The sequence below is a fragment of the Geotrypetes seraphini genome, chromosome 12 (assembly GCF_902459505.1).
Source record: "Geotrypetes seraphini chromosome 12, aGeoSer1.1, whole genome shotgun sequence".
NCBI classification, from domain to species: Eukaryota; Metazoa; Chordata; class Amphibia; order Gymnophiona; family Dermophiidae; genus Geotrypetes; species Geotrypetes seraphini.
In genome coordinates, this window is record NC_047095.1 from 36,444,706 (window position 1) to 36,458,608 (window position 13,903).

Below are 13,903 nucleotides of genomic sequence, written 5' to 3' on the forward strand. Positions count from 1 at the left end.
CTGAAAGAAGGGAAGAAATATTGGATGCACAGTCAGAAGAATAAAGTGCAACCAGATGAAATTACCAAACAAAGGTAGGAAAATGATTTTATTTTCAATTTAGTGATCAAAATGTGTCTGAATTTATATATGCTGTCTATATTTTGCACTATGGCCCCCTTTTACTAAATCGCAATAGTGTTTTTTAGTGCAAGGAGCCTATGAGCGTCGAGAGCAGCACTGGGCATTTAGCGCAGTTCCCTGCGCTAAAAACTGCTATTGTGGTTTAATAAAAAGGATGGGGGGTATATTTGTCTATTTTTGTATGGTTGTTACTGAGGTGACAATGCATAGAGTCATCTGCCTTGACCTCTTTGAAAAAACCCAGAATAGGAATGATAATTAACATTTTCTCAGCATATAGTGCTTTGTGTTTTTTTATTTTATTTTTGGTAGATCATTTTGACTTGGTCATTTTAAAGTAGCTCGCAAGCCCAAAATGTTTGGGCATCTCTGAGCTAGAGCGTTGAAACTGTGTATTTCTATTTTATCCCCCCTTTTACAAAACTGTGGAGCGTTTTTTAGCGCCAGCCGTGGTGGTAGCAGCTCTGATGCTCAGAATTCTATGAGCGTCAGGGCTGTTACCACCGTGGCTAAAATCCACACTACAGTTTTGTAAAAGGGGGAGGGGTTCATTTGTGATGACATATTCCATACTAGGCGAAGGTGTTTTCTGTGTTCTTTGTGTTTGAAAGACATGGTTTTCTGTTAGGATTGACGATGTAGGATTGATCTTTGCTGGTCTGGCTTGTTTAGTTTTACAATGGGTGTATTGATGTACTGCTCACTGCAATATGTAAGATGCTGCCTTTTCCTAGGTACTCATGTGTGGCGTGTGGTTTGTTACTAAAAATCATGTTTTTCTTGCAGATGGGGGGGGTGCCAAAAAATGATGGGCCCCGGGTGTTACATATGCTAGGTACGCCACTGTATGTAAAGACCAGAAAGCTGGCGTAGCAAAAACTTTAAGTAAATTGTTATTCTTCTAAGTTTTGAGTATTTAACCCTCCCACAATCTCACGGGCACTCGTTTCAAGTTTATTGAGATTTTGATTTAAACGCAATATCAAATATTTTCAATGCGTATAACAAAAATAAATTTGGGGAAATAAATAAAACCATTTGAACAAGAAACATACAAACATATCCATAGATGATTAAAAATACATAAGGAGTACAAGGATAAACTACATTTGTTTAAAAATGCGTCCTCCGTGCCTGCTCATAAATTTGTGGAGTATGTAACTTGTCGCTCATGCATATTTTTTTTTGCACACACCTCATCAATCCTTAGAGGAAACATTGGTCCTAGGCCACCATAGCACAAATTCCTGTATTATGCTTCTGCTGTGCACAACAATAAACACTGCTGTCATACTTTTTTTTGTCCCCTGCCGATTTCCTGATAGCACCCCCCCCCCGGACAAAAGGGGGGGGAAGGGGTGCGTGGGGGGGGCCCAATAGGATTGCTCAGTAAGGGGCCCAGAAATTTCTGATGGCGGCCCTGCCCAAACTATCCCCTACCTTCCCCCTTCCTCCCCCCAAAAAAGGACAGGAGGGATGCCCACTACTTTCTACCACTGGATGCTCCCCTGAACCCCCACTCCCCGTACCTTTCGTAGACATTGGGAGCTGGAGGGAAGCATGGCCCTCCAGGTCCAAGGCTCGCCCATTGAAAATGATAGGCCTTCCCCTCCCCAGTGCCCCATGTGATGCATGGGGAGAAGCCTAAGGCCCTGGTTGGCATCCTTCCTGCCTTTTTTTTTTTAGGAGAAAGGGGGAGGGGAGGGAATGATTGGGTGGGATCAGTGGCACGGGGGTCCAGGACTGGGTAGAGGCATGGTGCGGGGGTATTCGTCCAGGCAGGAGGGAGTAGGCATCTCTCCTGCTGTTTTCACTGCCGTGGGGGATCACAGTGCTGGTTCATGGGTAAGTCATTGGGGAGGGTCATCAACGTGGGGGGATTTTTTTCTCTTTTTTTTTTTAACGGGTCAGATTGTGCATGTGTAACACACGCATTTCTGTGCCATTATTTTAAAAAAGAAGCCCTAACAGCAGTGACAGGAGGCTGCTTCCCCTGTCACTGCTGTTAGGGCTCTGCGCATGTGTCAATCACTCACTGAGCGACTGATCTCTCAGGTTTGCGTGCAAATGATCTGCACCTCCGTGCATGCAAACTTGGTAGCGCATCGATCGCTGGTCCACAATCGGCCAGAGAATCATCCAACAGCGATCGTGACTTTAGTACAGTTACACGCATAATTAGGGTTAATTAGCACTAAGAACAATTATCACAAACATTGGTTGTTAGTGCCAATCAGTAGCTAACTTGTCAATTTAGTTAGACTCAGAACTATAGGTATTCTGTAGCCTGCACCTGCAATATTTCATGCTATATGTAACATTTAACATCCAAGATTATAGAATGAGGGGTTGTTATATACAAGAAAATACCCAAAAGTCCATAAATTATTTTTTTTTTTCCTCTTCGTACCACTAACCACTGTTCTTGAATTTGAACTCAAATTAACAGGCAGAAACTGGAGTTGATTGACGTGTGGAAAAATCCTCCAGCTGTCTCCAAGTCTGGGTACCAGAACCGAGGATCACTTCAATACCATTTTGAAAGTGAAGAGCCTGAAACTCCCATCCAGTTAGTGAGAACCAGAAACATACAGGCCCAGGTAAAAGATGTATTCCAGAAATTAGAACTCAAGAAAGTGAAAACAGAGCTTTGAATATGAAATTTGTTTGCTATCTCTGGATCCGTTGCCTTTAGGTCATTGAAACAATTCAGGACTTGGGAGAATGCACACGAACAACATCTTCTAAAGATGATCCAGCTAACTTCATGAAACTGGCACAGCTTATGCCATTGGTAGACTCTGAAAACCTGCAATCGATTTGGAATCGGTTTTCAAGCAGGAAAGAATGCAGGTAAAACACAATATTGAGCAAAGTTTCTGATTTATAATTTTGCTTCTGAATCGTTCATCTCTAAAGGAGTTCTCCAGATTTTTTGTGTTGCTTTCTCTTTGAATTGTCTGATTAGCAATATGGCCCAGATTCTAAAATCAACATTGTAAGTAAGGTGGCAGTAGGTCTAACTTACACCCCCAGCATGTCTTCCCCCTTCTCTCCGCGCCGGTCCGATATCATCTTCACCTTCTGTCTCGCAGAAAAATCAACTGGCCTCCGCAGTGATTCGGAAACAATACCCGCAGCTCCCGTTCCTGGTTTCCATCTGCCACAGTTCACCTGGGCAGAAACAGGAAGTTGCATCATTGGGGAACAAACCACGGCAGACGGAAAGCAAGAAGAGGAGCCACAGGCAATGTTTCTGAATCACTGCCAAGGGCTGCGGTTTTTTCAGCAAGAGAAAAAGTGAGAGGGAGAACATGCTGAGCCAAGGAAACCCCCTGGACTACCGGTAATTTAAAAAAAAAAAAAAAAGTATGAAAAGGGAAAGTATCAAAAGAAGTACCAGACTGGGTGTGGAGGAAAGCTTATAAGGCCAGAAAAAGGGAAAGGGAAATAGATACTTGAAAGGAGAACTGCTGGGAAGAGAAAGGGAGAGATGGTAGCCCTGGGGGAGGGGAAGGGAGGGAGGCAGGGAGGGAGATATATGGGATGGGGGCAGTTGTAAAGAGAAAGGGAGAGAAGTTGGACCTGGGGATGGAAGGGAGGGAGATATGTTAGGCCTACGGATAGAAAGGAGATAGAGATGCAGCATCTCCTTTTTTCCCTATTAAACAACAATAAACCTCCAGTATTATATACCGAGTGTGTCACTTTTAGCTTCTTTGTCTCTTATGAAACATTTCTAAAAGGAGGGAAAAGGCCTCAGGAGCTAAAGAGAGCAAATGCTACATCGCAGCACCTTTTACTGGCTCCCTCCAACACTCTATCATAGACCATAAAAAAAACTTCCTTATATATACACGCAAATTAAAAACGTACATTAGAAATGCAAATTGCGTAAATAATATCTGAGCATAGATTTTAAATGTTTCTACTTCGAACAAAACAGGAGGCAAACAAATAAAAGTAATAAATGCTTATCTCAAAAGTCCCTGCCAGAATGTGTCCTCACTCACTGTTCCCGCAATTTCAGTACTTTCCATAAATCCAAATGTAGCTCTAGCCAATAGTGGCCATCGTTTCACAATTAATCGCTGCTTCAGGGCTCTTTAAGGGTTAGCTCGACATAAGTTGTCTACTCCCACTGCCCTCTCTTACTACGCCATTGGTTGTAGTCATAATATTACAGGTTCTGGTACGGAACTACTATACTGCCTTCAGGCCTGCCCAGTTCCATCCAACGCTGCCCCGTTCCACCCAAGTCATACCCCGTTCTGCCCCACCCTCTCAACCTGATCTCGTGCCTGGAGACGCATCAGGAGGGCATCTGCGCATGCACAGGTATGATATGATGACATCACACACATGCTTGCATGCATGCAACATCACCGCACTGTATCCGCAGATGCCCTCCCAACACAATCCCGAACTGGAAGCTTCCGGGTTTTGAAAAGCCGTCCAGACATCCGGACATGTCCTCTAAAAAAAGGACATTTCCTGGTAAATCCAGACATATGGTAATCCTGGGCAGTGGCGTACCTAGGGTATGTGGCACCCGGGGCCCATCATTTTTTGACACCCCCCCCCCCCCCCCCCCCCCCCATGTAAAAAAATTTTTTTTTTTTTTTGCAATAACCATGAAATGGAATAAATGGTCAGAATAGAAACAGGCAGTGAAAATTTTCTTTTATTGAACCTCATATATGTAACCATTATTCCAAACATAACATAACATAAATTATGTCTAAATTGTCATGACATTAGAAGTACATATGGAGTAGTTGCAGGTGATGCTTGGGACAGTTCTGATTGTGTTAGTTCGGTTTTATGTGTTTTTTGAATAGAAGGGTTTTTATTTCTTTTTGAAGGTTTTGCAGTCTGTGGTTGATATCAATTGGTTGTAGAGTTGGGGGTCGAGTGTTGCAGCTCGAATGGCTAGGAGGTTGTCGAACAGTTTTTTTCTTTTGACGTTTTTGGTTGGAGGGTGTGTGAATGGTGCACAAGTTCTCCTATGTCTGTTTGAAGTGGATTGAATTATTTAGCTGAAGAAATTAGTTACCCCCCATTCCACACACATTAATTCTCTTCCATTTTTGTTCCCATTATAAAAAACACTGATAAGTTCCCAGAAAAAAAATACATTAAAATAAGAAGTGAAAACAAAGGCCCCTACAGATGAGAACATAACATAAGAATAGCCTAACTGGGTCAGACCAATGGTCCATCATGCCCAGTAGCCCATTCTCATGGTAGCCAATCCAGGACACTAATACCTGGTCAAAACCCAAAGAGTAGCAACATTCCATGCTACCGATCCAGGGCAAGCAGACACTTCCCCCATGTCTTAATAACAGATTATGGACTTTTCCTCCAGGAATTTGTCCAAATCTTTCTTAAAACCAGCTACACTATCTGCTTTTACCATAACTTCTGGCCACTTCATTTTTAAGTTTAGATCTTTCCTTTCAAACAGAGACCTTGCTAGATGTCAAATACAGCACAAGGTAACTTCACATGGACTTAGCTGTGCAGGAAATGTGAATCTCCTCATACACCCACCATATAGTGCAAAAATGTGCAAAGGTCTGTTTTTTTCTTTCGATCACTACATAGCCTAATGCCACACAAGCAGCGCTGTTACAAACATATTCTGTAGGTCAATGCTAAGGATAACAAAGTTTCCTTCCTTGGACCAGAAGGAGATAAACCACTGGAAGAGATCCCAAAACAACACCCAAAGACCCACTCAGTGTGTGAATCAGTTGAGTGGAGTGGACTAACTGGGGGGTGGAAATGGGCCCGGAGTTTGCTCAGCAGAATTTCCCAGACCACCTCTTCCTCTCAACACATTGACACGCTGCCACCATCACCACTAGGAACACCTCACTGGGTAGGCCAGCTATGCTATAAACTTTATAAAACACATTATTATATTTTCTTATAAAGCACATATTTTAACTGACCTCTCTGACATCCTCAGCCTTTCCATTCACAAAAATAGAAGGAAGAAAAGTTCCCATTTCCTGCTGTCTCATGTCCCCGGCCTATACAATATTTTTTTTCTGCAGACCCTTCAAAAGTCTGACCAAATCCTCGTTTCACTTGCATTATAAAGTACTGAGGATGCCATCTCTCCCCAATCCCAGGTCCTAAAGTCTAAGACAGTAGCGCAAACTAATGCTGCCAGATACAGGAAAAAAAAATTTTGATTCGATTCAGCCCTATTGAATTGGTTTTTCAATTCGATTTTCCTGCCCAGTTGGGTGATTTTTTTCAAAACTCCTGGTGGGTTTTATAGCTTTTTCACCCCCTTTGGCTTCTCCTAACCACACTGGCGCTGTGGTGTAAATAAAATAAAGAAACAAAAAGGACTTTTCCTCTTTCTGTTAAATCCTAGCTCACGTTTGCAGTCCAACACCAGCTCTGGCAGGATACACATTTCAAATCTGACATGTTATAATCACAAAACAGAAAATAAAATTAATTTTTCTACCTTTTGTTGTCTGGTTATATTTCAAATCTTGTTGGTCCAAGGCTCTGGTTTTCTTCTGATAACTTGCTTGCCAGGGTCTCCTTCTTTCTGCATGCTAACCATCCATCTGCCAACTCTGTCCTCCCTTTCCATTTCCCTTCCCTTCCCAGGAAGTCTGGTATCTTTCCTTTTTTTCATCTCCCTCCACAGATCCACCTTTTCTTAAATACCCTTTCATCCGGCATCTCTCCCTCCTTCCCCACCATCCCAGAGTCCACCATCTCTCCGTTTCTTTTCCTAATTACCCTCCTATCCAGTATCTCTATCCCTCCTCCACACCATCCCTTGTGTCCAATTTCTCTCCCTTTCTGTTCCTTCCCTCCCTAAATCCCATGGTCCATCATCTCTCTCCCTCTCCTCTATTTTCAGACCCATTATTTCTTCCCCCCCCCCCCAAAGTTTGGCATATGCATGTCTCTTTGAACACCCCCTTCCCTCCGTGTACTTCTAAATCAAGGTCCCCCCCCAAAGGCCTGTCCCCCCTTAAAGGTCTGCCTGTCCCACCTTGAAGGCCTGCACCCCCCTTGAAGGCCTGTCCCTTCCCCTTGTAGGCCTGTCCCCCCCTTGAAGGCCTGCCTGCCTGTCCCCCCCTTGAAGGCCTGCCTGCCTGTCCCCCCCTTGAAGGTCTGCACCCCCCGAAGGCCTGCACCCCCCCAAAGGCCTGTCCCCCACTTGAAGGCCTGTCCCACCCCCTTGTAGCTTCTCCCCCCCCCCCTTGTAGGCCTGTCCCCCCTTGAAGGCCTGCCTGCCTGCCTTTCCCCCCTTGAAGGCCTGTCCCCCCTTGAAGGCCTGCATCCCCTTGAAGGCCTGCACCACCCCCCTCGAAGGCCTGCACTCCCTTGAAGGTCTGCACCCCCCCCCGAAGGCCTGTCCCCCACTTGAAGGCTTGTACCACCCCCTTGTAGCTTCTCCCCCCCTTGTAGGCCTGTCCCCCCCTTGAAGGCCTGCCTGCCTGCCTTTCCCCCCCTTGAAGGCCTGCACCCCCTTGAAGGACTGCACCCCCCCCCCCGACGGCCTGCACTCCCTTGAAGGTCTGCACCCCCCCGAAGGCCTGTCCCCCCCTTGAAGGCCTGTCCCCCCCCCCTTGTAGGCCTGTCCCCCCCCCTTGTAGGCCTGTCCCCCCCTTGAAGGCCTGCCTGCCTTTCCCCCCTTGAAGGCCTGTTCCCCCCCTTGAAGGCCTGCACCCCCTTGAAGGTCTGCACCCCCCCAAAGGCCTACACCCCCCCCGAAGGCCTGCACCCCCCTGAAGGCCTGCCTGCCCCCCTTGAAGGCCTGCACCCCTTGAAGGTCTGCACCCCCCCCCCAAAAGCCTGTCCCCCCCTTGAAGGCCTGCCTGCCTGTCACCCCCTCCCCCTTGAAAGCCTGCTTGCCTGCCCGCCCGCCCCACCCTGAAGGCCTGATGCCCCGACCCACCCCGAAGGACCGCTCGCCCCCCTGGCCTCCCCGCACCACCTATGAAGCAGCCGCAGCAGGATCGCGAAGTCAGCGTCAGCGATCCCTGCGCTGCTTCCTGCGCCACGGTCCCACCCCTCCTCTGACGTCAGAGGAGGGGCGGGATCGCGGCGCAGGAAGCAGCGCAGGGATGCTGACGCTGACTTCGCGATCCTGCTGCGGGCTGCTTCACAGGTGGTGCAGGAAGGTCAGTGGGCGAGCGGTCCTTCGGGGGTGGCGGGGGACTGAACGGCAAGGCCGGGAACACCCCCTTAGGGCTGGTACCCGGGGCGGCCCGCCCCCCCCCCGCCCCCCCCTAGGTACGCCACTGATCCTGGGTACAGGTGTCATTTTCCTGCTTAGTAGGGAGCTTGGTCATGTTTTCCATGGTGCAAATGACAATGCCTAAATTTTGTCACATTTTGGGATGGGTTCATAGACAACCCCGCGAAAGACAAAGGCGCGCGCCGACAACTGAGCGCAAGACGGAGGCGCGCGCTGAAGAAAATTACAGTTTTTAGGGGCTCCGACGGGGGTTTTTGTTGGGGAGCCTCCCCAGTTTACTTAATAGAGATCGCGCCGGCGTTGTGGGGGGTTTGGGGGTTGTAACCCTCCACATTTTACTGTAAACTTAACTTTTTCCCTAAAAATAGGGAAAAAGTGAAGTTTTCAGTAAAATGTGGGGGGTTACAACCCCCCAAACCCCCCACAATGCCCCCACAATGCGGCACAATCTCTATTAAGTAAAGTGGGGGGGCCCCATGCCCCCCCGTCGGAGCCCTAAAAACAGTAATTTTCTGCGGCACGCACCTCCGCGCTGCGCTCAATTGTCTGCGCGCGCCTTTGTCCCGGCGCGCTTTTGACCTGACACCTTTGGGATGTAAGCACTATTCTATAAATCACACCTAACTTTATGCGCAGCTTATAGAATAGCACTTTTTATGCACCAATTCTTTAGGTGCCATATATAGAATTTAGCCCTTACACATGTTAAGTGCTGAACACCCCTCATTAAAAGGACCCCCGAACTTTCTCTGGTCTGTCAGATTGCCTATATTCTTCTATTTGTTGCAGTTGACCTTTGATAGGGAACTGATAGCTTTGTCTATGGTTGTTCAGTTAAATAAATCATTACTGTCATGGAAAAAAAGCCCTTGTTTTGGAGTACAATACTTTCTGAAACAGCCACTGCTCATACTTTAAAATCTTGCTCTTCATACAGTGGGTAGGTCAGTACCAGAAACACAAGCCACTCTTCATGAACCCAATTCTAGAAGTTCATAACCCATGCAGATGCCGTGCCTTCAAGGACCCATTAGTACTATTAATTTGTACTATTAACCGCTCCCCCATCCTTCACCACTTTTCTCCATAACCGGGATTCTACCTCCTTAACTCAATCACACAAATTGGTGAAGAAAAAATAAATGTTATTTAACTGGATGTAAATGGTAATATCGTATCTTAAGCCAAATAAATCAGCAGACAATCAACTAAACAAACTATTGCTCTGTTACAATACAAGTTTCCTATTTTAGCCTAGAATAGTTGCACCTATTTCATGGTTTTGAGCTCATTACTACACTGCCAAATTATTGTTACAGTTTTTATTGTGAAGTATCAGCTGTCAAATGGCTGAGTAAAGGGAACCGCTATCAATGAAATAGTCACTGTGGTCATGTATCTTCTCTCACATTCCTCCCTTAACTTGCCCCCTCAGAATGATAGTGGGACATCTCCCCTGTTCCATTAGACACACAGGCCCTGATTCTATAAATGGCGTCTAATTTGCAGGTGCCATTCAGCACAGTTGACAGTCATTGGTTAGGCTCTGTTTATAAAATCACACCTAAGCAGTCTCAGGCACCAGTAGGCATTGAATCCTTAGGCGCACTTCCATTTAGGCCAGGATTTTCTTGGCCTAAATGAGTACACCTAAGGTAGGTGCCTAGTGGTGCCTTAATCAAACCACACCCAAAATTTACCCCGAATCTAACCCTAATCACATCTATTTTCTGGTAGCCATCTTGATATAGACACCTACCAGGAAGTTGTAAGTGCCTACCAAGTTAGGCGCCTACCAGAAAATTAATGTTTTTTAATCATTTTAATTGGTTTCTAATGGCGCTGTTCAATTATCAGCACTAAATAAACCAATTAAAAATTGTTAGGTGCCTAGATCGGGCCTAACATTAGGCGCCTTTTATAGAATCAGGGCCACATTGACCTGGCTTACCCAACTACCAGTAGCCCCTGGACAGGCAGCTCAAGGTCATCACCTGCACCCCATTGAGATGGCTGGGACAACTTCTCAGATTTGTGGTGTCTTTCCCTTAGCCCTTTGGTGCAGTCAGTAAGCTCCTTAATTTGTAAATGAAACCTCTTATTGGGTAATGGATGAACTCTCTAGTGATGACTGTGTGTTACCCTTCAAAATGTTACTGATCTCTTCCCTATATGGAGCAATATCTAAAGTACGGAACAATGTTATCTCAAAAGCTCACTTATAAGGATATCTTAGAATAATTATTTGTTTGGTTCAAAGGGATATATTCAAACTGCCAGGTGTGAAATTAATGAAATTGTCATCTACAAGAAGTAGGGCTTTCTCTTATGCCAGTCCAGTTCTTTGGAATTCATTATTAAGTAGCTTTTATGATGATTGCTCTTATTTAACTTTTTGTAAGATGATTAAAATGTGGTATATCAAGTCCATTTAAATCTATCATTATTCAGCAGAATTTTATGTAATTGCTATTTTGAGGGCTGCTTGATTATGATCTAAGCTATAAACTGATTTTTGTTTGTATGTTAGACTAAGATCTTTTGGTTATGTATTTGTCTTTTACTGATGTAATTTTTTTTCATACTTATTTATATTGTAAACCGCTTAATATCTGGCTGTCAATAGCGAAATATCAAATTATATTAAAGCCAATTCAATCCAATAAGAAAACAACATTTAAGAATCCAATTTTTCTAATGGATTAAAACACAAATCTTTGAAGCTTGGAAACAAAAGACACATCCCTCCCCCTCCCCCCATTTTACAAAACTGTAGCATAGCTTTTGGCACCAGCCACAGCGGTAACAGCTCCGACGCTCATAGAGTGTAGGAGCTGTTACCGCCACAGCTGGCGCTAAAAACCGCACTACGGTTTTGTAAAAGGTGGGGATAGATTATGCTAGTATTAGTAAATCAGCATTACTGAGTATACAGTTGGTGATGCAAAACTAATTTATCTAATTTTAAAAAAATTATGAAAGGGAAACAATTTTCTTTCTCTTGTCTTGCTTTCCTTCCTGCAGACCCTGGATTTTGGATGCAATTCCGGCCATTGCTAATCCTATGGCTATAAAATTCATCAGAGAGAAAATTGAAATGAAAGAGCTCAGTGAATTAGAAGCAGCCCAAGCACTGCTCATGGGCCTACATTTAATTAAAGCAGATCGAGACGCGCTAGCAGAAGCTAAGGTATATTTTCACACTTACTAATCTTTCTTCACCAGTTCAGTCAGCTATGAAACACATTAAAAGCTAGCAATATTCCCTAGGCATAGTTTAAGCAACACAAAAATAAAATGAACCTGCAAAAGGATTAAAAATACTATTTGAAAAAAAAAAATACAATTAACAAGTAGATTCTGTAGCTTAATATCCAAAGTGGTATAATTTCTCTCAGGGGTCACCGTAGAAATCAATCACTGATGTATGCTTGATAGCTGAGACATGATCAGATGAGGTAAAACTGCCAAGTGTGACTTAAACATTAATGTTACAAAGATGTATGGTTTTAGTATGTATTGTTTTTTGAAAACTCTCACAAATCTATGGGCAGCATGGGAAAACATGACCTGTTAATTAGAAATTACTGATTTTAGTATGCTGCTCTTGTTCTCATTTTCTCATCTGTCTCCTTTGATATTATAGTGCATGGCTTTTTGGCCGGTGTGGAATCTAATGCAAAAGATACTCAATTCCTTCCCTAGTGACCATCAGAAGATCACTTTTGGGATATGTCAAGAGAATTTAAAGTGCCGAGCTAACACTTGAACCTGGGCCATCCCTGCCCCATTATATGAGGGTTCTTCAAAAAAGTTTCTGCACTTTCATATTTTCACAGGGAATGGTTGGGGTGAGAGAATTGGGAAGCGGGCATGTCGTAGAATGCCATGCACTGGTCCAGGAGTGGGCAAACGTTTTGACTCATGGGCCTCAATGGGGCACTCAGAGAAATTGAAAGGGAACAGGTTTAGAACAAACGCTAGGAAGCTCTTTTTTACCCAGAGGGTGGTGGACACATGGAACGCGCTTCCGGAAGTTGTGATAGGCCAGAGCATGCTACAGGGGTTCAAGGAAGGTTTAGATAGATTCCTAAAAGATAAGGGGATTGAGGGGCACAGATAGAAGTAGAGGTAGGTTATAGGAATAGTCAGGGAACACTTCACAGGTCATAGGCCTGATGGGCCGCCGCGGGAGCGGACCACTGGGCGCGATGGACCTCTAGTCTGACCCAGTGGAGGCAACTTCTTATGTTCTTATGTTCTTAAATTTGACAGAGGGGCCAGACCAAGAGCAGATGGATGGAGTGTTTATGCAGCAGAATACCTTGAGCACCCGCCCCCACCGTGCAGCTGAACCCCTGCTGACCCTCCATCCTTCCCTCCCATCTGAACCCCATTTACCATGAGCCCTACATACCTCCCTCCAGAGCAGCGTTGGACCCGCAGCACCCTAAGCAGGATGCTTTGCAACCTTCTCTCGTCGGGGCCTTCCATGTGCCATGTTACTGATGACATCATCAGTGATGCAAAAGAGGAAATTCCTTGATGAGAGAAGGCCGCGAAGCAGCCTGTTTAGAGTGCTGCCGCCTCGATGCTGCTCTGGAGGGTGGTATGTAGGGTTCGCAGTTGGCGGGGTTCAGATGGTCGGCGGGCCGGATTAAAAAACTAAACGGGCTGGATATGGCCCACCGGCCATAGTTTGACCATGTCTGCACTAGTTAGGCAAAAAAGTGATGTAATTTATTTTTGAGATATTTCATAAATAGTGTTTTAAAAAATAAAAGTGTAGAAACCTTTTGAAGATCCCTCGCACTTTTAGGTTGACACAAGGGTTGATGTTGCAATGGGATCCTAACAATAACAATAGACCTTCATTTCTATATACCCCAGCCTAGAACATCTCTGACAGGATGTATTATTTTATTGGTGTATAATTTTCAGACTAGTAGACCTGACACAACAATCAGCCTTATGAAATCTTGTCTTCTAGAATGTTCTATAAACCTGCTGCGGTTCTACTGGTTCTGCAGTTCTACTGGATTGCTTGGGATTAGTGACAGCTTTGAGTAGTTGTCTAGAATATGGTAATCTGAAGACATCCTGTACCATAAGGATTAGGAGTACAATGAGTCACACCCCCTTTTCCCCCTAAATAGAGTGTGAATGTAGAAGCAGACCCTGGATTATGAAATAATTACGTTTTTAAAGCTGTTCTTAAATCAGATTTTTATGTAACTCAGAACTTGTAGATTTTAAGATTCTTGCTGCTTATCACTGTTCTCAGCTGTCAAAAGGGCCAACTATCCCTACCAGTGTTCCCTTAGTCCCTTAGTCTTTGTTAGTATCTCACCAACAACAGATACAGATACACTCAATCTTATATATAAAATGCTCTTTTCAATTGTATGGACCTTCTGGCTGTAGCTCTTCGTCAATCCAGCCTTTATTAAAGTGTTTTTTTCCTTTGTTTAATCATTTTATCTTTTTAACTTATGCTATACTTGGAGATCCAAGATGGCGACGGAGTGAGTCACC

At 44.7% G+C, this 13,903-nt stretch overlaps 1 protein-coding gene across 1 annotated transcript in view; it reads left to right on the forward strand.

The window, feature by feature from the left end:
* The window catches only part of LOC117346769 (vitellogenin-1-like), a 138,571-nt gene that overhangs the window by 37,747 nt on the left and 86,921 nt on the right, over positions 1-13,903 (forward strand). Inside the window, exons 6-8 of the mRNA XM_033916849.1 lie at positions 2,573-2,723; positions 2,819-2,976; positions 11,393-11,558. Of these exons, the coding sequence (XP_033772740.1) occupies positions 2,573-2,723; positions 2,819-2,976; positions 11,393-11,558 (475 nt within the window). The remainder of the gene's footprint in view (positions 1-2,572; positions 2,724-2,818; positions 2,977-11,392; positions 11,559-13,903) is intronic.